The sequence below is a fragment of the Bison bison genome, unplaced genomic scaffold (assembly GCF_000754665.1).
Source record: "Bison bison bison isolate TAMUID 2011002044 unplaced genomic scaffold, Bison_UMD1.0 scf7180017864484, whole genome shotgun sequence".
Lineage (NCBI taxonomy): Eukaryota > Metazoa > Chordata > Mammalia > Artiodactyla > Bovidae > Bison > Bison bison.
The window spans coordinates 2,040,785-2,067,662 of NW_011495044.1; the positions used below are offsets into that span (position 1 = coordinate 2,040,785).

The 26,878-nt window shown below is 44.6% G+C and overlaps 2 protein-coding genes across 9 annotated transcripts; one reads left to right on the forward strand and one right to left on the reverse strand.

Annotated features, from left to right (window-relative positions):
• Nucleotides 1-766: 766 nt before the first annotated feature.
• On the forward strand, nucleotides 767-7,478 carry CCDC23 (coiled-coil domain containing 23). Of its 6 annotated transcripts, none has more exons than XM_010862649.1 (3): nucleotides 767-842; nucleotides 1,504-1,653; nucleotides 7,052-7,478. In XM_010862649.1, exons 2-3 carry the CDS (start codon nucleotides 1,540-1,542, stop codon nucleotides 7,136-7,138), a joined length of 201 nt encoding a protein of 66 aa, XP_010860951.1. In that variant the 5' UTR covers nucleotides 767-842; nucleotides 1,504-1,539; the 3' UTR covers nucleotides 7,139-7,478. The 6 variants fall into 6 exon arrangements, with proteins under 6 accessions (XP_010860951.1, XP_010860947.1, XP_010860950.1 ...); XM_010862645.1 differs by having other exon boundaries at nucleotides 767-832; nucleotides 1,479-1,653; XM_010862648.1 differs by having other exon boundaries at nucleotides 777-832.
• On the reverse strand, nucleotides 4,141-26,763 carry LOC105004886. Of its 3 annotated transcripts, none has more exons than XM_010862643.1 (6): nucleotides 26,358-26,763; nucleotides 23,132-23,270; nucleotides 18,227-18,324; nucleotides 17,415-17,558; nucleotides 16,572-16,772; nucleotides 4,141-4,309 (listed from the first exon to the last, which is right to left on the reverse strand). In XM_010862643.1, exons 2-6 carry the CDS (start codon nucleotides 23,221-23,223, stop codon nucleotides 4,173-4,175), a joined length of 672 nt encoding a protein of 223 aa, XP_010860945.1. In that variant the 5' UTR covers nucleotides 23,224-23,270; nucleotides 26,358-26,763; the 3' UTR covers nucleotides 4,141-4,172. The 3 variants fall into 3 exon arrangements, 2 of the variants coding, with proteins under 2 accessions (XP_010860945.1, XP_010860946.1); XR_827267.1 differs by lacking the exons at nucleotides 4,141-4,309; nucleotides 26,358-26,763 and adding exons at nucleotides 13,880-14,515; nucleotides 14,613-14,777 and having other exon boundaries at nucleotides 23,132-23,724; XM_010862644.1 differs by lacking the exons at nucleotides 4,141-4,309; nucleotides 26,358-26,763 and adding an exon at nucleotides 13,880-14,777 and having other exon boundaries at nucleotides 23,132-23,724.
• Nucleotides 26,764-26,878: the final 115 nt, after the last annotated feature.

The following is a 26,878-nucleotide window of genomic DNA, read 5'->3' on the forward strand; positions in this document are numbered from 1 at the left end:
GTGAGGGACAGAGAGGCCTGGCGTGCTGCGATTCATGGAGTCGCAAAGAGTTGGACACGACTGAGCGACTGAACTGAACTGAACTGAACTGAAAGTGTGTGAGTGTCCATCAGGCTATACATCACTGCTGCTTAGAATCCCCTTTTTGTTTCGATTCGTGCCTAGTCCTTGAAGGAACGACAGGAGTGGACATGCCTGGGATTTCCCGGGCAAGAATACTGTAGTAGATTGCCATTTCCTTCTCCAGGGGATCTCCCTGACCCAGGTATGGAGCCTGCAACTCCCGCATTGCAGGCCGATTCTTTACTGCTGAGCCACCATCGAAGCCCCAAATTATTGTATATAGTTATAAAAATGTAATTTTTTAAAAAGTAACTAAAATTATCGATTTTCAGTGAACTTGAGCGTTTCTCTTCGTTTATATTGGCTGCTTACACTTCTGTCAGGATTTCCTTTCTTCAAAGCATTCTAGTAAACGGGGTCTCATTTGATCTTCCTAACAAGTTTCCGAATCCAGAAGACAGCAATCACCATCCCTCAGCGAGTTACAATTCTAGCCCCGTTTCAGATCTTTCCCTTCAAAGCCTAGTAGCTGTCCCAGGAAAAATCCCCCAGGAAAAGTTTCAGCTACAGGTACCCACCCACCCGACCCGGCCCCAGCCCCGGCCCCGGCCCCAGCCCCAGCCCCAGTTCCAACTCCTGAGCTTTCTGCGCCCGCGCAAGCTGGCCTGTGGGCGGGGCCTAGGCCCGCCGGCCCGCCCTTCGTTTCCTTGCCCCGCCCCCAGGCCCCGCCCAATCCGAGGCGCGGCAGGCTCAGAAGCTAGGCCAGGAGGTAGGGGAAGGTGAGGGTCCACGCGTGGGGCCTTGTCCGCGCCGCTGCGGGGCCGGAGTCCTGAGGCCGGGGAGGAAAGGCGCTGAGTCCCGAGCGCCGCCCGCCGCCCGCCTCCCGCCGCCATTTTGTACCCGAAGAGGGCGGTGGCGGCGGGAGGGGAGCTCCCCTGGGGCCGGCCTTGGGCCCCGGGCGGGGCAGTGGCGGAGGGCGGGCCCGGCAAGCTGTTACCGTCTGGGAGGACAGAGGTGGGGTCCCGAGGTTGGCGGCCGCGTGATGCTCGGGCTCCCCGCCGCCCCGCTTCGAGACTTCGGCTGGCCGGTCCCTCTGGGCCGTGGTGTCCTGCAGTGCCACGCTGGATGCAGCCCGCGAGTGTAGGAAACCGTTCACTGTGCTCTTCGCGTTTCGTGCTCATACCGCAGCTGGTGGGAGGGGCCAGGGAATGGACCGTTGTCCTGTGCAGATGGGGAAAACTAAGGCTCGGAGTGGGGGTGAGATTCGCCTAGAGACACTCAGTGAGGTGGTGGCAGTAGGGGTCTTATTCCTCCAATGCAGCGCTCTTTCCTCTGGGCCCCTCTGCCTCAGGAAGGAGCTGAGGTAGGGCCTAAGTTTCTGGGAGTTCGTTCATTCGTTCGTTCTTTGTTTTTAGATCAGCCTTCCTCTGTACCATCCAGGTTAGAGCTTACTAAGAAGTATACGGAAATCAAGTCATGGATCCACCTGCACGTAAAGAAAAGCCCAAAGTTAAAGAGCCTGTCAGCAGAATCGAGAAGGCCAAGCAGAAATCAGCCCAGCAGGAGCTGAAGCAGAGACAGAGAGCAGAGGTGAGAGTGAGGAGGGCCCTTGTACCTGTAGTTTGCTGGAGGTGATGCTGGAATAGGGAGAGCGGAGAATGGTATAGGAGAGCTCCGCCTGCCTCCAGCCAAAAACAGGGTTCTCCTAGGTGTTCAGAGGAGAGCACTGAGGACCAGAAGGTGAGGTGGCAGACCAGAGTCACATGCCAAGTGTCAGGAACCCCACCCCAACCAGTCCCAGGTGGTCTCCTGGTGACCCCGATGCAGAGCTTTTGTGGTGGGGTCCTGAGGGAAGGAAGAGAGGAGTAGGAGAAGGGCCCTGTGAGGGAGGGTCCTGTAAGGGAGTCCAAGAACGCGTGTCACACACCCTAGCACGGATGGCCTGGATTTGGCCTGGAGAGTAGCTGCTCCTAAATCAGAAGTGGAGGCCTGAGCTCTACACTCAGCACTGTGTTCCTCTGTTCAGTCTGCCCTTAAAAGTCCATTTGACTGTTTACATGAATGTTTTACTTTAGTATTTAATATCAGGAAAAAGCTCACTCTGGTCTTTCCCCACTATTTCTTTTGTTTCTTTTTTTTTGAAATTTCAAAATACAGAAAAACAGAATATTATAACAAACACCTGGGTACTCAGCACCCGAGATTGGCAGTGTTTAACATTTTGTCATATTTGCATGTAGTCTTTTTTAAGATAAATAAATTTGGAATCCCCTCTCTCCATTTCCTGTCTTACGCCATTTTTCCCCTCTTTATGGACAACCATGATTTTTTTAATACTTTTACACTCAACTATATTAGTAGATATTCTTGAACAATATAAAAGTTTTTGTTTTAAAATCTTACGTTAAACTAACTGCATATATTTTATTTTGCATTACGTTTTTTAGGATTATTCATGTTAATATAAGAATCTAGTTTATTCCTCATCACTGTTTATAGTAGTCTACTTTGTGAGGCCACTTAGTATATTTACCCTGTCATCCAGTGATGAATGTTTAAATGATTTATAAGGGTTTTTTTTGCTGTTACAAACAGTGCTGTAGTGAAAACCCTTTAGATGTTTCCTTTGACTCCTGTACTGGAATGCCTATAGGGCGAATATAACTAGAAGTAGAATTACTTTTCTACTTTTCAAATTTATTCAGTTATTCAGTTCAGTTCAGCTCAGTTGCTCAGTCGTGTCCGACTCTTTGCGATCCCATGAATCGCAGCACGCCAGGCCTCCCTGTCCATCACCAACTCCCGGAGTTCACTCAGACTGACGTCCATTGAGTCGGTGATGCCATCTCATCCTCTGTCGTCCCCTTCTCCTGCCCCCAATCCCTCCCAGCATCACAGTCTTTTCCAATGAGTCAACTCTCTGCATGAGGTGGCCAAAGTACTGGAGTTTCAGCTTTAGCATCATTCCTTCCAAAGAACACCCAGGGCTGATCTCCTTCAGAATGACTGGTTGGATCTCCCTGCAGTCCAATGAATTCTCAAGAGTCTTCTCCAACACCACAGTTCAAAAGCATCAATTCTTCGGCACTCAGCTTTCTTCACAGTCCAACTCTCACATCCATACATGACCACAGGAAAAACCAAAGCCTTGACTAGACGGACCTTTGTTGGCAAAGTAATATCTCTGCTTTTGAATATGCTATCTAGGTTGGTCATAACTTTCCTTCCAAGGAGTAAGCGTCTTTTAATTTCGTGGCTGCAGTCACCATCTGCAGTGATGTTGCCAAATTGTTTTCAAAGAGATTATACAAATTTGTACCCATATTAGCAGAATAAGAGGGTTCTCATCCCTCACTTCTTTTTCAGTGCTTAATAGTGTCAGACCTTAAATTTTTGTTAATCTAATCCAGTCACTAATGATATTGAACTGCGACTACATGCTAGGCACTGTTGTGGGCATGGAGGAGTCCCTGCCTTTGTGGAGCTTGCATTCAGTGAGGAAGGCTATCATAATGAGTAAACTTAATAGTGTGTTTGAAGTTAATCTATAAACTGAAATCTGCCTTTGGATTAAGTCAGACTATCTGAGAGCTGTGGACCTGGCTTCCAACAGATTGTTCCCACTTTACTTCACCTCTGCATCCCCCCTGGATGCAGGCCCCCAGATGATTTTACTGCATTGCACTTTGGTGAAAGTTGGAGAACTGCTATAAGAAACAGCGCTAGGAAACTGTGCTTTGTGCGCACTGCAGTGGTAGATGTTATTGAGGACATTGTTCATGTACTCATTGACACCCTGTTGGTGAGCTTTCATGGGTTGCACTTACTTGTCTGACCTCAAATCCCAGCTCCTCCATAAGTTCCAGTTCTTCCCAGGTCAACTTGGGCAAGATACTTAACCTCTCTGAACCTCGGTTCTTCATTTCCTCCTTGGTAAAATGAGGATTGATGACATCAGTCACATGAATTTGTTGTAAGTAGAAATGGTTTATCTGAAGCATGTAGTGCCTGCCCCAGAGAAGGCACTCGAAAATGGCAATGCTGGTTACCACGAGTCTGTGCTTTTATTGTGCTCAGTCTAAGTCGAATTGTGCTGACTTGCTAAGCTGTCATATTGGACTTGCACTGTTGTAGCAGCTGGCACTTGTTGAGCCCCTCAGATGTGCCAGGCACATGCCTGACCACATGTAATCTTCATACTGCTGTGTATTACTGTTGCTCCCACTTTGACCTTTGTAAATCCATCCTGGAATAAAGATGGGAGATATAACATACGTGACCTTGTGAGGCAGGAGGCATTATCATCATTTAAAGTGAGGTATGGTGACCAGAATCCCTAGGTGGTGATGGACTGAGGGGCAGGGCTGCCATCTAAACAGGTCTCTTGACATTCTTCCCTGCTTCCAGCTTTGCCCCACAGCTGCTAGTTCATCTGTGTGGCCTGGAATGCAACCTCCTGAGATAAGAATGTGACAGGAGCCCATGTAGGGAGGCAGAAACACAGTTTCCATTCAGTTTTGCATAGATGCCACATTCCAGGAAGTGAGATGAGAGGGGAGAATGGACACAGAGGCCCATTTGGCAGTTGAAGCAACATTTAGAACTTTGGATGACCCTTTCTTTCTTGAAAGTCTTTCATTCCTTGGCTTGGACCCTTGACCCATTTTAAGTCTTCTTTCTCTGCTTAGTATAAATATACACTTAATACATAATAATATATATAATACATATAGATAATATATATAAAATGTATTTGTACTCTTGAAGAAGATGAATAAAACAAACACCCTACCAGCCAACTACAGAAATAGAACATGGCCGTGCACTGGCAGGCCTCTCTGGCCATGTCTCCAGCCTTCCCACGAGCAGTACCCGTACCCTCAGTCCTTAATTTTATGCTAATCACCCCCTTGCTGTTCTGTATTAATTTACTGTTTCTATGTGTACTCCTAAATAATACTGTATAACATAACAGCGTATCATCTAGTTTTGCGTGTTTCTAAACTTTATGTATGCTACCATATTCCATGACTGGCCCTGTTCATTGAGCATGTTTTTTTAACCATTCAAATTTATTTGTGTTTGTTAAACATACATAAATCGTGACCATTTTAACCATACATTGTGAGAATCATTGCAGTTGTTTAAAAGTGTTTTTATCACTGTGTGAAGTTCTATTTTCCTTGAAGGTTACAGAATCTTACCACAATTTTTAAAAATTGGGGGAAAAAAGATTGTAGGATTATTCAAGCTTTCTGTTTAGTCAGTTTTGATCATTTTACTCTTCCTCGGAATTTGTATCATTTAAGTTTTCAAACTTATTGACACAAAGTTTGTAAATTTTAATTTCTACTCTGGCTTCCCTGGGGGTGAAAAGTGTTCCTGCAATGCAGGAGACCCAGCTTTGATCCCTGAGTCGGGAGGATCCCCTGGAGAAGGCAGTAGCTACTCACTCCAGTATTCTTGTCTGAAGAGTTCCACGGTCAAAGGAACCTGGCAGGCTACAGTTCATGGGGTTGCAAAGAACTGGATACGACTGAGCAACTAACACACATGTATCAGTAATTATGACTTCTTTTTAATTCTGATAATATTCGTGCAGCCTCCCTTTTATGTCGACAAGTCTCAGAGGTTTGCAGTTTTCTTTAGAGTTTTCAAAGAACCATCTTACAGTTTCAGTGATCCTCTCTGTTGTGCATTTGGTTGCCTTTTCATTAATTTCTGCTCTTATTTTATATTTTTTATTTGTCTCACTTCTCAGGGTTTTTTCCCTTCTCTTCTTTTTGATTATTCAAATTTTATCCCCTACACACAAACATAACCCTTTTCCTCTATACAAATTTGGAAGTTTTATGTTGTTTCTGGTTCTTTGATGGACTGATGAATTACTGCAGGGTGAAGCAATAAGGTAGATAGCCTGCCTTTCACCTTGGAATGGCTCTTGCAGTTTTCTTCTCCCTGCACTGCCTGCCCTGGGTCACGTTCCTACTCCCTCCTACCTGGACTGTTGTAACAGATGTCTCCTAAGTGCCTGTGATCTCCCCTCCCTGACTGCATCCTTCACATGGTCTTCAGTTTTCTTTCTCAAAGCACAGATATAATCAGGTTTCTTCCCTGCACACTTATCTCTCCAGAGTTGGTCAGATAAAGTCCAGATTACTTGGTATGGCATTTAAGAGCCTAACATACCTTTCTTTCTTTCTCTAGCTCCCCAACCTTTCGTATTTAGCATCCTTGAAGTTTCTAGAACTAATGCTGTGCTTCTACATTTAATCATAAAATCCATTGTTCTGTCACTTGGGTTCTTTCCCCAGTCTCTACCTGTTTAAATCCTGTGTGTGTTAGTCTCTTAGTCGTGTCTTGACTCTTTGCAACCCCATGGGCTGTAGCCCGCCAGGCTCCTTTGTTCGTGGGGATTCTCCAGGCAATAATACTGGAGTGGGTTGCCTTTTCCTTCTCCAAGGGATCTTCCTGACCCAGGGATCGAACCCAGGTCTCCTGCATGGCAGGCAGATTCTTTACCATCTGAGCTATAGGGAAATCCCACCAACTCTTTTTTTTTTTGGCTTTGCGGGGTCTTCGTTGAGGTATGCAGGCTTTTCTCTAGTGCTGTGTGACTTCTCTTGTTGCGGAGCATGGGCTCTGGAGTGAACAGGCTCAGTAGTTGCAGTGTATGGGCTTAGTTGCCCCGCATGTGGGATCTTAACTTCCCAACCAGGGATTGAACTGCATCCTCTGCATTGGAAGGTGGATTCTTAACCACTGGACCACCAGGGAAATCCCCTACCAGTCCTTTCAAGGCCAGGTCAAGCCTCACTGCTTCTTTCCTGATTCCCCGGTGGAGCTAATGTTTGCCTCTCCAGTTGCTTTATCACTGCCCCTGCATTACTGATGCAGTTCTGGCATTTTCAGATGACACAGCCTGTGGTGTCTGAAGACAGGTTGAGCAGCTGCCTCCATTGTTAACATATCTTTTTTTCCCATTCAGATCTATGCCCTCAACAGAGTCATGACAGAACTGGAGCAGCAGCAGTTTGATGAATTCTGTAAACAGATGCAGCCTCCCGGAGAGTGAACCACCCCTGCGTTCACACTAGATGGGACCCTGGAAGCTTTGTTTATGAGCGTGTTACCAGTTTTAAGCTGAGATGGCCCATTTGGAGCCTTACACAGCTAGACAAGAAGAGATTTGTGTTATTCCTGAAACTGGATAAATCAGAACTTCCTGTATGTAACTTGCTTCACTAGTTCCTCCAATCTGAATTGGCCCATTACTTGCTGAAGAGACTTCTTCTATTCTTCTAAGACAATACATTCTTTTGTTTTTTAACTTTTTCTATTGTTTGAAAAAAAAATCAGTGTTTCTTCTGAAACTGTAAACCTTCTCCAAAAATACAAATAAAATACTAATAAAATGTTTGTTTGCTCATACTTTAGGGGTGCCTAGTCATAAGAAAGTGTAGTCAAAATGAATGTAATAGGTAGGAAAAGTTGACATGAGCAGAGGGGAGCCTTTTTCCTTCAGGAATGGAGCACAGGTGAGAGGACAGAAAGAACATGACTGTTTCCAGATTCATTCTTCCTGAGGCTAGGGCTCTGCAGACCCTGTAGATCCTAAGTCTTTAGCTATACAGGTGTAAATATATGACTTTTACTCCCAGATGAGCCACTACTCAGAGCCTTGAAGCTAAGATTCCTGTCACCCTATGAATGTGGAGAGCTAGCAAGAGGCTTGTACCAACAAGGGGAGGAGGGGAGCGAAGTGCTTTTGGTTTTTCATTTTGTATTTTATTGGGCATAGAAGCAGAATATGCATGGAAATGAGGCTGATTACTCAGAGCGTACAACAGCCAACACTGCCTCCTCTGTTACTCTCTGCGCTAGAAATACCTGTATTTTCCCTAGTGGTCCTGGGAACATCTCCAGCAATTCCTGCCTCCTCTTTGTCTCCCCACTGCTCTGAAGTCACTGAGAATTCTGTTCCCATTCCTATGCTTATTTTGGCAATAAACCGTGATGTTAAGGAACTTGCTGTCCCTATGGAGAATGTGTTCTGAGAGCCTAAGTCTTAGTTAAGGATAACCTTTACACAGATTATCCCCATAAGTAGTAATTAGGTTCTATAGTGTCCTATTGAATTTGGACTGAATGCAAATTTTTCAGTTTTATGTTTTGGAGGAATGGGGGTTTGGAGTAAGCTGTCATCATAAACATAAGGAAATGATGTAGTATACTAGAAAGAACACTGTTTTGGGGTCAAGTATAGTTCTTACTACTTTGGATAAGTTATTAACCTCTCTAAGCCTCACTCTTCTCCCATCTGTGTAATATTTTCTTCCTCTCAAGATCATTCATCAAGAAATAAGTAAGATAATGTATGTAATAACTACTCAGTAAATATTACTTCCCAGCTACCTTACTTCATGGGATATGTTTCAAATTTCAAATAACCAATTAATATATGAGTGTTGGTTGGAAAGATTCTGATCCTTAGTTGGGAACTACTTGTATTAACATGTCACAGCCCTGGATATAGTTTATCCTAGAGAAGTGTTCTAGTATTGCAAACTGTAGGTGGTTGTCAAATCAGTTTAATATATTATGACTAGGTTATCTTTTTAATTAAATAATAGGGGCCTACCTGGTGGTTCAGTGGTTAAGAATCCACCTTGCAATGCAGGGGATGCCGGTAGATCCCACATGCTGCAACTAAACATCGGCATGCCAAAACTAAGACCCAGTGCAGCCAAATAAATTTTTTTTTTTTAAGTTTTTAAAGAAAGAACAGAACAGATTTTAAAATATCAATGTGGTGAGGATATTGTTTCATGAAGCTTTTGTTTCAGCTTTCAGTTTTTTACCATTTAGTATAATGTTAGCTGTGTGTTTGCATATGTGGACTTGAATATGTAGAGGTACATTCCTTCTATACCCACTTTATTGAGAGTTTATCATAAATAGGTGTTGAATCTTATCAAACACTTTTTCTGCATCGAGTGAGATGATTATGTGATTTTTATACATAATTTTTTTTAATGTGGTGTAGCACATTGGTTTGTGCATCCTAGAATCCCTTAATCTTAACAATCCACTTAATCCTTTTAATATATTGTGTATTTGGCTTGCCAATATTTTCTTGAGGATTTTTGTGTCTATATTCAGTAGTGACATGTGTCTGTAATTTCCCTTTTTTGTGTGTTTTCTCCGTTTGCTTTTGGTGTAGGGTGACGTGGGCCTTATAAAATAGGAAGTATTCCTTCCTCTTCAGTTATTTGTAGTAGTTTGAGAAGGATATTAAGTCTTCTTGGAATGTGTGGTAGAATTCACCTGTAACCCCGCCAGGGCCTGGACTTTTGTTTGGGGGAAGTTTTTGATTACTGTTTCAGTCTCTACTAGTGATCGATCTATTAGGATTTTCTATTTCTTCATGATTCACTCTTGGAAGACCTTCCGTCTAGGTTGTCCAATTTGTTGATTTATAGCTGATCTAATCTTTTGTATTTCTGTCATATCCATTGTTATTTCTCCTTTTTCATTGTTGAGTTTATTGGTACCTCCTCTTTTTTTTCCTTAGTGAGTCTAACAGTTTGTCAGCTCTCAACTGATCTATAACTATCCTCATATCGCTAACCTAAAGTTTTGTTTGAGATGATGTAGTATGATTATTTGGAGAAGGCAATGGCACCCCACTCCAGTACTCTTGCCTGGAAATTCCCATGGACAGAGGAGCCTGGTAGGCTGCAGTCCATGGGGTCGCTATGAGTCGGACACGACTGAGCGACTTCACTTTCACTTTTCACTTTCATGCATTGGAGAAGGAAATGGCAACCCACTCCAGTATTCTTGCCTGGAGAATCCCAGGGACAGAGGAGCCTAGTGGGCTGCCATCTATGGGGTCGCACAGAGTCGGACACGACTGAAGCGACTTGGTAGCAGCAGCAGCAGCAGTATGATTATTATTGTTATAAACAAAGTACAAAGTGTATTTTCCCTTTCAAAGTATTCCTCTGGAAGTCTACATATTTATTTCAGCTCTGCTGCTATGGCTCAGAATGGATATGGAAATCCTCTTTCAGAATTGCATCTTCTTCCTTGGAACATAGTTCAAGTTCTAGAAATAGCCAGAAGTCATTTGAGGCCAAAATCAATAGCTAATTTGGTTTTGGTTTAAAAAGAGGATATCATTGGCTAATATTAAATATTATTAGGTTTTTGAACTAAATTTGGTTGGCTCGAGCAAAATAAGTATTTTTTGAGCACCTATTATATCTAGGCACTGTGCTAAGTGCTGACCTCTAAGAGCATATGTGAAGACAGTTATCATCTTAGAATTCCTAAAATATTTTGGTGAAGGATAGCAACAGTGAAATGAGGGTTCAGTATTAAAGGGCATCACACTGAAATGTCTGAGCCCATGTATATTTGTAAGATTCCTACTATATTATTCTAACCTTGTACAGAACTCACTAGAATGCACAACCAAATCAATTCATCTACAAAGTATATGTTTCTGAGTGTGGGGCACCGCTGTGGCAGGCAGCAGAAACATGAATATGTAAACTGAAGGAACTTAAAAATCTAAGAAACAGATCTATTCATCTATCCACGAAAAAAAATGTAAGTGCTGTAACAGATATGAACAGAAAGCCATGGAGAAAAGAGGGTGCTGTCTTTTCCTTTAGAGCCAAATCGGAGCAATGTGGACCTCACTGGACTTTTTTCATATAACTTTAGAGTTAGTGCATACTTGCAATGTATATTGTTCTGCAAACTTCAATAAGTTAGACCTGAGGTAAAGGTGGTCTGGTGCGCTGGCCGAGGAAGGGGCAGAATGAGCCAATAATCCTCTAGCACACCACCCCGAGGCGGGAGTCCAGAGGCAGTGCTGCGAGCGTGACTTTTAGTGGGCCTGAGTTCTCTGTGACATGCCACTTTAGGGTTCCGTACACTTCTCTTTATTTCTATTCAATTTGGATTTTAGAATATGAAGTGTGCTTTGAATATCTTGAGTTTAGTATTTTTTAGAGCTTAGGGAAAAAAAAAAACACACACACATAATGAGATCCTGGAGGCCAGATGATGCCCTCAAGATGCCAATGTGTCTAATCTAAACAAAGCAAAAGGCATAAGTTTTAATTGTGAAAATAGAAAATATTAAGTTGCAAAATCCTACACATAAATGGGGCAACAGGATTGCCCTGCCATCAGCTCTGCTCTACAGAGCCAGAGTCTATAAATGTAAGAAACCCATTAGTAAGCCCCACCTTAGCACTGGAGTCATTACATTCAGGCAGGACAAGGTGGAGGCTACACCAATTCTGAAGGGTTTCATTCATTTCCAGGGGACAAACCTTAGTGCACCAGGTCACATAGCTGGTAACAGAACTAGAACTCAAACCCAGCCCAAGTTTAGCTTGGAGAAAAATCTGTTCTGTATGACACAAACAACTATTGTCACCAAGGGATTCAGAATCCTGAATAAAGAGGAAGAAGTACAGGCCACTGGCCCTACTGTGGGTTGCTCTGGTTCAAGGCCACATGTATCTAGAACTGCACAACACAGACACAAGGACAGATTTATGAGGGTAAGGCAAGCTTTGGCCCACCATGCTGGCAGAAACCCCACAGAGGCCAGTGGGAGTGGGTAGGGCTGTTTAATATCTTCAGTACCATGGCCTAAGACATGCTGCCTTGCCCCACAGAGCATCTGGAAAGAAGATGTAGGAGAGTGACCACGTCAGGCAGTAAAAAGCAGCTATCGAGAATGGACACAAAAACAGCATGATGACACCTGGAAGAAGGAAAAAGGCAAACACTCAATTTTTATGAAGCTGTCTTATGTGTATTTTCCACCCTCTAAGTTCAATCCCCATCTTTCCAGCCTCCAATTTTTACTCACACTAAAACCATTGGCACATGAGCCTTACCTTTATGAAGTTTGTGTAACTAGATAATTACAATCTAATGCAATCTCTATTTCTTTGCGTTGGTCACTTAAGGCTTTCTTATCTCTCCTTGCTATTCTCTGGAATTCTGAAAGTGAAAGTGTTAATTGCTCAAAAATTCTGAAAGTGTTAATTGCTCAATTGTGTTTGACTTGTTACAACCCCATGGACTGTAGCCCGCCAGGCTCCTCTGTCCATGGAATTCTCCAGGCAAGAATAGTGGAGTGGGTAGCTATTCCCTTCTCCAGGGGATCTTCCCGACCCAGGGATCAAACCCAGGTCCCCTGCATTGCAGGCAGATTGTCTACTATCTGAGCCACCGAGGAAGCTCTGACTATTGAATATTCATTGGAAGGACTGATGCTGAAGCTGAAGTTCCCATACTTTGGCCACCTTATGTGAAAAGCAACTCATTGGAATAGACTGTGATGCTGGGAAAGATTGAGGGCAGGAGGAGAAGGGGGCGACAGTGGATAAGATGGTTGGACAGAATCACCAACTCAATGGGTGAGTTTGAGCAAACTCCAGGAGATAGCGAAGGACAGGGAAACCTGGCGTGCTGCAGTCCATGGGGTCACGGAGTCAGACATGACTGAGCAACTGAACAACAACAATGCCATCTCAGATTCTGTGTTGTCAAACTCAGATCAGAAATCAGTCTTAGCCAAGAATACATTTGAGTTGCCTGGATCTCTTGTTAGAAAAAGAAAAGGAAAAAAAAGTATATTCATATTGTTTCAAGTTTAACATGTGATAGGGGTCAATATAGTATTATACACATGTGGAAAAGAGTTAACATAGCAGGCCTAAGACTGCTATCCTTAGAAAATCCTGCTTGCAAGGTGGGCCAAGAGCCTAGAATCTTGAATAATAAAGCTTCCTACACTGATAAAAACTGATGAGAGCAACTGGTTATACAAGCGAGGTAGTTAATGCAGAACATTGATTTCCTTCTGTGTAAGTCTGGAATTTTGGTACATGCTAGGCAGAGGGGAGGGGCTTCCCTAGGGGCTCAGTGGTAAAGAATCTGCCTGCCAATGCAGGAGACTCAAGTTCAGTCCCTGGGTTGGCAAGATCCCCTGGAGAAGGAATGGCAACCCACTCCAGTATTCTTGCTTAGGAAATCCCATGGACAGAGGAGCCTGGAGAGCTACAGTTTATGGGGTCACAAGAGGTGCACACAACTGAGCAACTAAACCACTGCCAGGCAGAGGGGACCTATGTGTCCAGCCCTGTAAATGCCTTCAGCACTGAGTCTCTAAAGAGCCTCCTAGAAGACAGACCTTCACAAGCAGTGTCATAATTTAGTGCTGGAGAATTGTGTCCTGTGTGACTCCACAGGGAGAGGATGCCTGGAAGCTTGCACCTGGTTCCCTCCAGACTTGGTTCCTTTCAAGTTTCCCTTGACTGATTTTGCTTTATCCTTTTGCTATAACAAATCTGAGCTATATGTGTGACTCTCTGCAGAACCCTGTGAGTCCTCCTAGAGAAGCACTGACCCAGGGGTGGTCTTAAGGGAGCTCCCCCGCTCCACTCCCGCAACACAATTTCAATCTCAGATTTACCACCAAAGGGCACCAACATTTGTGGAGATCTACTTTGCACTAGAGGCTTCACAGGTGGCTCAATGATAAAGAATCTGTCTACCAAAGCAGGAAACATATGTTCGATCCCTGGGTCAGGAAGATCCCCTGAAGGAGGAAATGGCAACCCACTCCAGTATTCTTGCCTTGGAAATCCCATGGACAGAGGAGCCCAGTGGGCTACAGTCCATAGCGTCACAAAGAATTGTACATAATAGAGCACAAGCACACACACTTTGCACTAGACAGTCTGCTAGGTAGGTTACAAAAAGTACTTTATGCGCATTTCAGAATTACCCTGTGATTTAGGATTAAGTCTCTTTTTCAGATAAGGAAACAAAGGGTATATAATTCGGACAAGGTCCTGATTCAATCCCTCGTCTGCCTGGATGTTAAAAACTAGACACAAACTGCTTCAGAAAGCTCAGATGGAGGGAGGGAGTGTATAGTCTATGGCATTTCCACGGGAGGAACCAGCATATATTCCTCAAGAGAAATCAGAACATGGGACCTGAAAAAAACCACGTCTAAGGATAAGAAGCAGTTACAGAAAGGTATTAGAATATTGGAATACTACATCCAGAGAACAGTCATTGATTGTTGAGTTAATGAGATAATATTTTAAACCAAAGTTGTCCTGGAAAAAGGTCTCAGTAGCCATAGAGCAGCTCCTCAGATGTACAGAGCTCTTGCGGGGAGAAGGGAACTTGGTCTAAAAAGATGACTGGCTGTGCTCCAATATCCACAGCAGGCATTTTGAAATCTATCCAGAAGGGCTTCAGTATCAACCGGTGTCAGGTTTTGAGATTCAGTCTCCCCCTTTACCCACACAGCACAGATAATCCATGGAAGGCTGTCAATGTGCCATCAATTTTGAGAAGAGGGGATCAATGGTGTCTATAAAGAACACTGCAGGAAACACTGCTGCAGTGAGATAAGAGAAGGGTGAGTGGAGGGAAGAAGGGGGCTAAGAAATTTCCATTTACAGGACACACTGTGCCGGAGGATTTGTATACATTACCTCATTTAATCTCAAGAATCTTGCAAGGTAGGGATTATCAGCTTCGTCTTATAGATGAAAGCAGGCTCAAATTCAGGCAACTAATATGTGCTGAAGTTAGAACTTGAACTCAGGTCTGTTTAGCTCCAAACCAGGTATCTTCTCCCCTCATTGTGCCTCTGCCAACTGGGACACAGGAGGAGCCAGCACTTAGAACTTGGACAGAGCTGTGGGTGCTAATGCTACAGAAGAAAGGGTGTGAACTTAAAGGGGAGAGTCAGGATGGAACCCAGAACCCTTCAAATCAAGTGAAAGTGAAAGTGTTAGTCACCCAGTCATGTCTGACTCTGCGTCCCCATGGACTGCAGCCTGCCAGGTTTTTCTATCCATGGGATTCTCCAGGCAAGAATACTGGAATGGTTCCCATGCCCTCCTCCAGACTCAAGGATTGAACCTGGGTCTCCTGTATTGCAGGCAAATTCTTTATCATCTGAGCCACCGCTTCAAACCAAGTGGACCCACATATAAACTAAGCATAGATGTCATCCTGTTCACATGAGTGCATTTTAAAAGAAGAAAAATCGATGTTCCTTGAAGAAGACCATAAATCAGGGAAATCTTAGGGAGACATATTCCAGGGCCCCAGTGTGACCAGGGCCTCAGGGCCTGGCACCCTTTACTCAATTGCTATAGCCCAGAACCTGCTTCCTCGATATCAGCTGTACAATATTTCCAACACTCATGTCGCATCTCTTCATCTTTACCCCCACTATCACCTTTCATGTGACAAAAAGCTGGTTTTCCTACTTCCATTCTGAGTCTCCTACAATCTATTCTCCACATTACAGTCAAAGCAAACGTGTAAAACTGCTGCTCAGAAACCCCTTCAGAGACTTCTCCTTTGCCTCCAGGATCCAATCCCCAATCCCACACAGCTTGCTCGCTTCACTGGCCTCCGTCTGTCGCCAGCCCTCTCTCAGAAGTCCAGCACGCTGCTGCTCAAAGGCACCTGGTGGCTCCTTGCCTCGGAGCACTCACAAAGCTCTACTTCATTTTCTGAACCACCCCCTTGCCTCGGAGCACTCACAAAGCTCTACTTCATTTTCCGAACCACCCCTCCCACTGCTTGGCAAATCATCTTGTAGTTTTCATGTGTTTTTAATTTTTTCCAGTTTTATTGAGATATCACTGACATATAACTTGGTATTAGTCCAAGGTATATCAACAACTTTGATATTTTTGTATATTGCAACATGATAACCATAATACATTTAGTTAGTATCCATCACCTCACAAAGTTACAATGTTTTTTTCTTGTGATGAGAACTTTTAAGATCTACTATCTTAGCAACTTTCAAATAGACAGTACAGTATTGTAGACACCATGATGTACATTATTACATGCACAGAACTTACTTATCTTGTAACTGGAGTTTTTACCTTTTGACCAATTTCACCCAGGTTTCGTTCCCTCTAGGCATTCCCATCTAAATTAGGTCATCCTCTGATGCCCTCTGAGAACATGCTACAGTGTCACAACACATCAAAACTATATATTTTTAGTTATTTCTGCCATGATTCATTTGGTGTCTGACTCCCCCATTGGAAGGAAGTATTTGTCTGGTTTACCAATTTGATTCTTAGTATCTGATTTATGGTAGGTGTTCCTAAATTCCTATTGAACTTAAGAACATCCAACAAATATTTACTTGAGTATCTACTACATGACTGGCACAATCCTAAGTACTAGGGATTATGGCACAAATAAAAAAAGGCCTCTGGGTGGAGGGGGGCAGGTTTGGTGTATATAGACAACAAACACGTAAATATACTTCAGGGGATGATATTACAAGTTCAGTGGAGAAAAACAGAGCAGGGCGAGAGAGAAAGAGGGAATGTGGGGTGAGAAACAGGGTGGCAATGAGCAGCAATGATAACAAATGATCACTAGTGACATTAAGAGCAATATATTTCACTTACCTCCCAGATAGACTATTTTTTTCCAGCTCTCAGACTCCAGGATTTCGTCATGTGGGTAGTAGCTCTGGTCCATCATGAACAGAATCATGAGTGAGGCCATGCAAGACAGAATGAACGTGTTGCCTTTGGTCAGGAGGGAGGTGGAAGCCAAAACACAGGAAGCATAGGGGCAGGGTAGACCCTTGTATGTGAAAGGAATGCCTGCAGGGAAAGAAAAGATGGGGTTAGCTGCTTCCCACTGCTCCAAAGCGTCCACAGGAGGAAGCCCTTCTCTCTTTGGGTCTTCCCTACCCCATATTCCAAATTCCTTCACTCTTAGGGCAGCGGCCAGCTGTAAAGAACTTAGTTATTCAGAGTTGACGTGTGGGTTTTGCGCTGGATCCGCAAGGTAAAGCAGGCAGCTAGGACCAGGCCTGTGCTCTGGCCCCTAGGAAGCCTCTGTAGAAGAGGCCTTTGAGATCTTTCTGTCTGCCTCTGCAATCCCTTGCATTGTTACCTTAGGCAAGGCAATTACCCTCCCTGGAGTTCAGTTTTCCCATCTGTTTTGGGAAACTGGAGTATGACCTCTAGTTTTAGGGTCTGTGAAGCCATGTGCTCCATCCAAAGGTCACACAACAAGAAAAAAGCACAGCTGGTTCAAGAACCAAGGGTTCCCACCCCCTAGACCAGGGCTCAGGCAAGGCAGCCTGAAACCTCCAGTGGGCCTGCAGCAGGAGAGAAGGAAGGAAGAGGGTGCCCATAGAGGGAAGGAGAGGAGTCAATTACTGCTCCTGGGTTTCTGACATCCAACAGCTTCTCCCCTCCAGTTTCCTACCCTCAGCCATAAGTCTGGTTTCCACTCACCTGTCGAATAAAAACAGAGGCGGAATGAAACAGCTAACACATACATGATGGCTAGTAACCCATTCAGAGGTCCATCCACGCCTAGAAGCAGGGCTGAGGCCAGGCCAAAAGTGGTGAAGACCGCGAAGTCATTCAGTTCGGTTCCTGCTCCAGAAGGCCAAAGTTAGAAGAACTTCCGCTCACATGTCTGTATCTTAGTCCCCTCTGCTGGGGGAGCTGGAGTGGTGACAGCATCCTGCTGTCAGGTCCCTGAGGGGCCGGAAGGCAACGCTGCTTCCTGCGGTGGTCTGCTGATCAGAGAATGGGGTCTCCTTCTGGCTCTGCCTCAAACTGACCATGTGGCCTTAGGCAAGTCTTTCTCTGTCTAGGTCTTAGTTTTCCTGCTCTTCAACATGCAAGGGTTGGACCACAATTGGAAACAAATTAATGACATGGAACCCTTTTTTTTTCAAGCAAAATCTTACTTGGGAATATTTTATTATATTTTAAGTGAGTTTCTCTGCTTGAGGTATTTTTCATTTCTCCACACCTCCATTACCACAACCATGGCTCCCACTCCCAGATCCGCCCTGAGAGGGAGACAGGGCAGATAAACCAAGTGAAGGCCAGGAGAAGGACAGCCAGAGACCCACAAGTGAACCAGCAGAGTAGCTAGATATAGGCTGCGGGGCTCACAGACTCCTGTTCTAGGGCTGCTTCTGTTACACTCAGAGGGACTCAACAGGGGTGGTGACCGCCGGAAGCCCGCTGGATATCACAGGACAGGGGAGCTGACCGGGGTCAGGGATGATGAATCTGAGGCCTGGACTCACCGGATCCGGAGCAGATGTTCAGGTGTCTGGTCACTGACCCGATAGCCATGTCTAATAGAAAGCTGACCAAAACCATCCAGGAGGCACAGGAGCATTTCCTAAAGTGCAGGCCCGCAGGCCAAACAGGTCAGCTCTCTCGCAGTATCACAGAGACTCCACCCCTACCCAGCCCCAGCTAAACCAATGTGCTTCCTACGCTAGCCAGCACACATATACACGCTCCTACATGCTCCCTAACTCACATCCTTTCTGATCTGTGCTGCCTTACACACCACACACACACAGACTTACATCCCTTTCATACTCGTATTCTCAACCCACGTTCTTAAAGGGCTGCCCTCTATAGGTAATCATTAAGAAATAGGGTCCCTTCCAATTCTAAATTCCAGGCGTATTCGATGGCAAGGGAGATCCTAGGTCCTAGCCCAGCCTACACAACCATCTCACTGTGGCCTCTGTTCCTCCATCTGTAAAATGAAAGGTTTGTTTCAAATGATTTCTTTAACAGATACAAGCCTATTTAGATTATCTATTTCTCCAATGTGAGTTTTGTATCTTTGAAGGAGTTGATCTGTTTCATCTTAGGCTATCAAGTCTGTGGACACAGAGTTGTTCACAATATTCCTTTATTATACTTTTAATGTCCATGTAATGATTCCTCATTTTTCATTTCTGATATTCAAAATTTGTATCTTCTCTTTTTCTTGGATAGCCTGGCTAGAGGTTTATCAATTATATTGATCTTTTCAAAGAACTAGATTTTGGTTTCATTGATTTTCTTTGTTTTCAATTTCTTTGATTGACTTCTTGTTTTCAATTTCATTGATTTCTATTCTAATTTTTATTATTTCTTTCCTTCTGCTTACTATGGATTTAATTTGCTCTTTTTTTTTTTCTAGTTTCCTAAGATGGAAGCCTACGTAATTGATTTTAGATCCTCCTTCTTCTCAGTTTTTTCAAAGACTTTATTTTTTAGGGAAATTTTAGGTTTACAACAAAATTGAGAGTAATGCAGAGATCCATTACCCTTGTTCTCACATATGCATAGCCTCTCCCATTATCAATATCATTCAACAGAATGATACATTCTGGCCTTGGTATATACCAAAAGTGACCCTACACTGACACATTGCAATCATTCAAAGTCCATAATTTACCTTACGGTTCATTCTTGATGTTACATTCTACGGTTTTGGGCAAAAGTATAATGGCATATATCCATCATTATAACATCATGCAGAATATTTTCACTGTCCTAAAAGTCCTTTGTGCTCTACCTATTTATGTTCTCCCCAACCCTCCTGACAACTATGATCTTTTTAGTGTCTCCATATTTTTGGAGACATATTTCCTTCATATTTCCTTTTCCAGAATGTCATGTAGTAGAGGTCATATAATATGTAACCTTTTTAGATTGGCCTCTTTCATTTGATTATATGCATTTAATGTTCCTCCATGTCTTCTTAGGGCTTAATAGCTCATTTGTTAACACGGAGAGTGATAGTCCATTGTCTGGATGTACCACAATTTATTCATTCATTTATCTACTGAAGGATACCTTTGTTATTTTCAAGTTTTGGCAATTATGAGTAAAATAGCATGATCATCTAAGTACAGGTTTTGAACGTAGTTGTCAATTCATTTGCTTGATTGTACGGTAGAAGTTGGGCTTCCCTCGTGGCTCAGAGGATAAAGAATCTGCCTGGAATGCAGGAGACCTGGATTCAATCCCTGGGTCAGGAAATCTGAAAAAGGGAATGGCTACCCACTCCAGTATTCTTGCCTGGAGAATTCCGTGGACAGAGGAGCCTGGCGGGCTACAGTCCATGGGGTTGCAACAAGTTAGACATGACTGAGCAGCTAACACTGACACACTGACTCATGCTAGGAGTATGCTTAGTTTTGTAAGAAGCCACCAAACTGTCTTCCAGAGGGGCTGTACCATTTTGCGTTCCCATCAGCAATGAGTAAGTGCTCCTGTTGCTCCACATCTTCAGAAGCATTTGTTATTGTCAGTGTTCTGGATTCTAGTCATTTTAATATATGTGTAGTGATATCTCATTGTTATTTAATTTGCATTTCCATGATGACATTTGATGAGTATCTTTTCATGTGCTTAAATGCCATCTGTATATCTTCTTTGGTGAGGTGTCTGTTAAATTCTTGGGCCCTTTTCAAATTGAATTATTTTTTTATTGTTGAATTTTAAGCTTTGTATATTTTAGACTATAGTTCTTTATCAGATGTATCCTCTGTAAATATTTTCTCCCAGTCTGTGGCTTGTTTTCTAGTTCTCTTGACATAGACTTTGGAAGAGCAGATTTCTTTTCTAATATATGCGTACAATGTATAAATTTCCCTCTAAGTACTGCATTCACTGCATCTCACACATTTTGATAAGTTGTATTTTCACTTTCAATTAGTTCAAAATATTTTTTAATTTCTCTTGAGACTTTTTTTGTCTATGTATTATTTAGAAATGAGTTGTTTAACCTCCATGTACTTTGCAATTTTCTAGTTATCTTTCTCTTACTTATGGTTTAACTCCATATGGTCTAAGAGCATACTTCGTATGATTTATATTCTTTCAAATTTGTTAAAGTATGTCTTACAGACCAGAATGTGGTCTATCTGAGTGAGCTTGAGAATAACATATATTCTGCTATTGTTGGATCAAATATTATATAAAATATCAATTAGATCCAGTGGGTCAAGGGTACTAGTCAGCTCTATCCTTCTGATTTTCTGCCTGCTAAATACCCAGTTATGGTAACAGATCCATAAAATTCTGCTGGCAGTTCTATCAGTTTTCATCTCATGTGTTTTTGACACTCCAAATGATTGCCAAGGTATCTTTCACACCCTACCTCCGGGGATTCCTTCTCTTTGGCTGTGCTGGATGTCTGCTGCAGCGCGGGCTTTCTCTAGTGGCACACAGTGACACGCAGGCTCAGTAGCTGTGGGGAGCTGACTTCTCTAGTCGCGGCACATCAGCCTAGTTGCCCCACGGCATGGGGGATCTTAGTTCCCAGACCAGGGATCAAACCCACATCCCTTGCATTGGAAGGTGGATTCTTAACCACTGGACCACCAGGGAAATCCCACCTTCAGGGATTCTGTGTTTCTCTCCAGCACATGCTCCCAGACCCCCTATGAAAGCAGCTATAACAATCTCAGGCCAACTTGCCCTAGGAGACCACACCCAAGTTGACGCACTGACTGCAATGCTTGGGTGGCCCAGCAAAAGCAAACAGAGAGCCTGACCCTAGACCTCAGCTGTCCCTAAACAACCTTAGAATTTCCTTTGTTTAGACCCATATTTATGTGTCTAGGGGGGCTTCCCTGGTGGCTGAGCAGGTAAAGAATCCCCCTGTAATGTGGGAGACCTGGGTTCGATTCCAGGGTTGGGAAGATCCCCTAAAGAAGGAAAAAGCTACCCACTCCAGTATTCAGGCCTGGAGAATTCCATGGAGTAAACAGTCCATAGGGTCACAAAGACTCAGATACGACTGAGCGACTTTCACTTCACTATGTGTCTAAAGGGAATTGGGCCCACCATCATGGCCTTAAATACTACATTCCCAGAAGATTAGGTTCAACTAAGAAGATAGAGGTTTTCTGCTGCAGGTATGTCCCAGTCTATGAGACCCCCAAACCTAGATTTAGAGAATTTTCAAACTGGAAGGGAACTTAAACATCCTTAGGTAAAACCATCTTATTTTATGGATGAGAAACAGATCCAGAGAAGTTACTTGCTAATGGTTATAAAGAATCAAATAGATTAAGAGGACGTTGCTTATATTATAAAGGACTTGTGTGTGTATGTGTGTGTGCACTCAGTCGCTCAGTTGTGTCTGACTCTCTGCAACCCCCATTGACTATAGCCCACCAGGCTCCTCTGTCCATGGGATTTTCCAGGCAAGAATACTGGAGTGGGTTGCCATTTCCTTCTCCAGGAAGGAATTTTCCTGACCCAAGGATCGAACCCACATTTCCTGCATCTCCTGCATTGGCAGGTGGATTCTTTACCACTGAGCCACCTGGGAAGCCGATAAAGAACTTATATTTTTTAAAATATTTATTTATTTGACTGTGCTGGGTCTTAGTTGTGGCATGTGGGATATTTATGTGGGATCTTCAGTTGCAGCATGCAGGATCTAGTTCCCTGCCCAGGGATCGAACCCAGACCCCCTGCACTGGGAACTCGGAGTCTTAGCCACTAGACCACCAGGGAAGTCTCCATGAAGAGATTATCTTTAAAGCTCTGATTTCACAAAGGCATTGAAATACAATTCAATTCATAGAAATATAATTTGCTGACAATTTTTGAGGGGACCCATACTCATGTCTCAGACTTTCCAGAACAGGGTTAACTTTAACTATTCTGCCAGGTCATATGCTGTAATTTAAGAATCAAAAAAATATTAATGGTACCTGCCTACCCAAGGATTGTGCAAAGGCTACAGGAATGGAGTCTCTTGATTTTCTTATAGAAACCATTCTAGATTGCCATATCTGGAAAGATCTATAGAGATCATAGTTCCTTGTTTTACAGATGGAGAGGGACTTCCCTGGCAGTGCAGTGGTTAAGACTATGTGCTCCCAATGCAAGGAACATGGGCTTCATCCTTGGTTGGAGAACTAAAACCCTACATGCTGCAAAAAAAAAAAAAAAAAGATGGGAGAAACTGAGGTTCAAGATATGACCTAGCCAAGGTCACATATTAGGCTGGTGGTTAGAACTGAGGCTAGGATCTTTGCCCCTTGACTCCTAACCCACTGCACTTTCTCCTGCCCCGAGTCAATCTGTATGTCTCAGTGCTTTGTTCTCTAGACAAATCCCTCCCTCCCTCATGCCATTGGTTCCAGCTCTTGGCAAAGAGCTTGCTGGGCTCCCAAACATACTTGCAGAAGCTGCAGAAGATGGAGAAGAGCCCCAGGGACATGTTGGCCAGGGACAAGGCATTGACAACATCCTTCCAGGTAAATTCATTCATCTGGGGATGGCTCTGCTCTTTGGTCAGGAAGAAACTGCTGCACTCACCTGGGGCCCAGGAGAGAGGGTAATGGGGTTGCCAAGGTCAGAGAGTCCCAAAAGAAGCTCCCCAGGGACCAGATACCTCCTGCTCCCCTAGACCTCACCCCAGAACTGCACCCTCCCAACATCATTTCACTGGCTGGAATGAAGGAGACTACAGGTTAATGGAGGAGACCCAGGAGGTGAGACAAAGGTGCTGAAGATGAATGCCTGTGAACGTTCAATAGCAAAATGAATGAACCATAGCTATGAATCATGACCACAGCCTCCACCCTTCTCTGACACCTCTTGCCCTACAGCACAGACCTCTCTCCAGCCCATACAGTAACCCTCCTGGCACCCCCATGGCCCAGGGTCCAAGGGGTATGGGCCATTCCCCAATCTGAGAGATGAGCCCCTTGTCATAAAGACCTTTAACATAAATGAGCCTCCTTTATTTTTACATTACAAAGTAAGTAAGTGTTAAGTGTTAGTTACTCAGTTGTGCCCGACTCTTTGTGACCCCATAGACCGCAGCCCATTTTCCAGGCAAGGATACTGGAGTGGGTTGCCATTTCCTTCTCCAGGGGATCTTCCCAACTCAGGGATCGAACCCGGGTCTCCTGCACTGCAGGAAGATTCTTTATCGACTGAGCTACAGGGGAAGACAAAGCTACTTTTAATACTCTAGAGTGAGCCCACAGGAATCAAAACACTGGCAAGAGATAACCCCTCACCCCTAGGAGTGGCCCAGGAGGCGAGAGGCTGCCTGATGGGAGGGAAGCACAAAGGGCCTGCTGCAGATCCAGGCTCCTTTGCCCCTCCAGCCACACTCCCTCCCTTAGAAGGAGAGGGTGTGGCTGAGGTGCCCCAGGGTCCTAGTTCAGACAGCCCCCAGCAGCAGGCCGGGTACCAACAGCGGAAGAGATGAGAAACACGAAATGAAGACAGACAGCGCTGGATAGTTCACAGGACACTTACCACATTCTCTCTCCCGATCCTGACAACCTGGGGAGATGCTACTATAATTTTCCCCATTTCACGGTTGAGGAAACTGAGGTCCTGAGAAATGGACATACTTGCTCACAGTCACATATTAGGTGAGTAGAATCAATTCCACCTGTTTGATTCTAAATCTGGTGCTTCTTACTAGGGGCGTGATCTCAGCAGGAGGAGGTCTTTGGGGCAGGGAGTGATGAGGGAGCTCCTCCCAGTGGGGCAGCTACAGCCTTTCCACGCAGAAGCAGCCCCTGCCCGTCCTCCTCTCTCCCCCAGCCTCCTTTGGCAGCAGGGGTCAGCTGGCCCTGGCCATTTTCACAGTCCTGCTGTGTCTGTGTTCACTCTGAGACCAAATACGTGCACTCCTTACACATAAACTGCATTGTGAACCTTGCTTTTAGAGAAAGAGCCCCAGTGCTCTCTGAAACAGGGAGGCCCCGCCGGTTGTAAACACACTGCCCACATACAGAATCCTGCACTTGAGTAAAATATACAAGTTCCAAGGTGTTTCCACGTCTGTTTTCTCATTTATTCCCCACTCATTTTCGAGGTGAGGAAGCTGAGACTCTGCTTCCATATAGCCCCTCTGTACAGCCCCAGGCATTTCTGGTCTTGGCAAGAGCTAAGACAAGTCATGGTCCTTTCCCATAAATACTGCTGCCAAGATGCATAGGGTGAGAGGGGGCCAGACTTGGAGTTTAGAGCTAAAAGTTTATCAGGCAGCACAGCAGAACTAACTGCTCCCATAGGCCAGCTTTATTCACCAAGGGGTATCAGTAGCTATAATAATCCCAAAGCCACTGGGACTCCTGAGACCTTGTCATGCCAGATTCCCTCAAAACGTAAGACAGGAAGCAATGCTAGCCAGACAAATCTGGGATGGGAAGGGGAGCAAAGGACTAGAGTTATGTTCCCTCCCTGTCAACCCTTCCCTCCTGGTCTGTCCTGAGTCTCAGGGCTCAGCTGGCAAGACCAAACACCTCTATTCCAGTCTAGCCTACTGTTGCCTGGAAGATTAGCATCCTAGCATCTCTGCCTCTCTGCAGAGATACCTGGGGTATGTCCAACAGTTATGAGACATACCTCATCTATACTGCTTCACCGTTTAATTAATGTTCAATTAATTGTCTACCAGATTATCTTGTTCATTCACAAAGCATGTTCATTTCTGCCGTTTCCAATGGCCCTGTGAGGTCTGCCAGGTAAAGCAAAGACTCAGAGAGGGGAAGAACCTCATTCAAGGTCACACTAGAACTGGCAGAACAAGACTTCCAACTTCACCTTAAGGGTTCTTTCCTGTGTACTCTGCTGTCTACCAACCAACAGGACTGATCATTTTTGTATTTGTTGTAAGCTCAGATCAAGCCAGGTGCTGAGGAAAGTCCTTGGTACCTGCCTGGACCATACAACTTACAGTCTATTCAGGAAAAGAAGACTCATGCATGCATGTGGAGACTTACAGACTGTTCATGGTGATAACTCATCTTACAGGTGGAGAAACTGAGGTTTCAGGACAGTTAAACAATTTGTCCCAGTAAATGGCGGAGCCAGGATTGGAATTGGGCCTCCTTTTTCCCAATTAAAAGCCATCTGCAGCATAATGCATAGGCTCCAGGTATGAAAGGATATGGACCTGAGAGTAAGGGCTGGTGAAATTTAGAGAAAAAAAAGAACAGTCCATTCATTCAGCAAACATTTTGTCTTGGGACAAAAAAGATTAAAACCTGGTCTTGTCTCTCAAAAACCTGGTCTGGCGGAGGCTTCAACCCTGCACAGAAAGGAAGAGGTCACAAGGCTGCTGAGAGAGCATAGAGGAGGGGTCCTGCCTGTCAGGGGGCTCAGGGGAGGGATCAGAGCCGAGGCCTTGCCCAGCAGTGGCCGGCAGGACTAGCTTGTGTCGCTCCCCAGCTGCTTGGAGGTCATCAGTGGCTCCCAGCACCCTCAGGATGGAGCTCAACTCCTTCATCTGATATGCAAGTCCTTTCTGCATCACCCCTCGAGCCCTTCTCTGCCCCCTTCTGGTCTCGGGTTGAGTGGTGGTCCTCTTTGGGAAGCCTGGCGCGCCCTCAAGTCTTGAGGTGCTCCTCCTCTGCACTGCCACATCTCCTTGCTCACCGTGTGACAGTTGGCACTCTGTATTGGCACCGCCTATGTAGTCTTCCTTCTCTAGTACAGGGAAAGGAACTTGAGTGCCGACCGAGATCCCCGGTGCCCAGCATGAGGCCTGACAATAGAAGTTGTTCGGTGATTGTTAAATTAATAGAGCACTCTGGTGCTTGCCTGAGATCCTCTCCCTGCACTCAGTCCCTCAAAGCCTGTCTAGTCTGTCCCATGAGAAGCCTTCTCAAACGAACAATCCAGCCTCTTCAACACACCCAAGCATCTACCTGATGCTTATGATCTTCCATTATTCATTTTAAAAAATGTGTTTGCTGATGCTTGCCCTGAGCCCAGCCTGCATGTTCTGGGCACACTGAGCACCCTCAGGAGGCTGGGAATCTGGTCGGGGAGGCAGATGTGTGCAGGGACAATGATGGCGGTGTGACGAGTATTGTTGGACAAAGGTTTGTCCGGTTGCTGAGTGTGTTCAGGGAAGACTAAGTCTGTGAGGGGGGCAGGGGAAGGCTCCACTAACA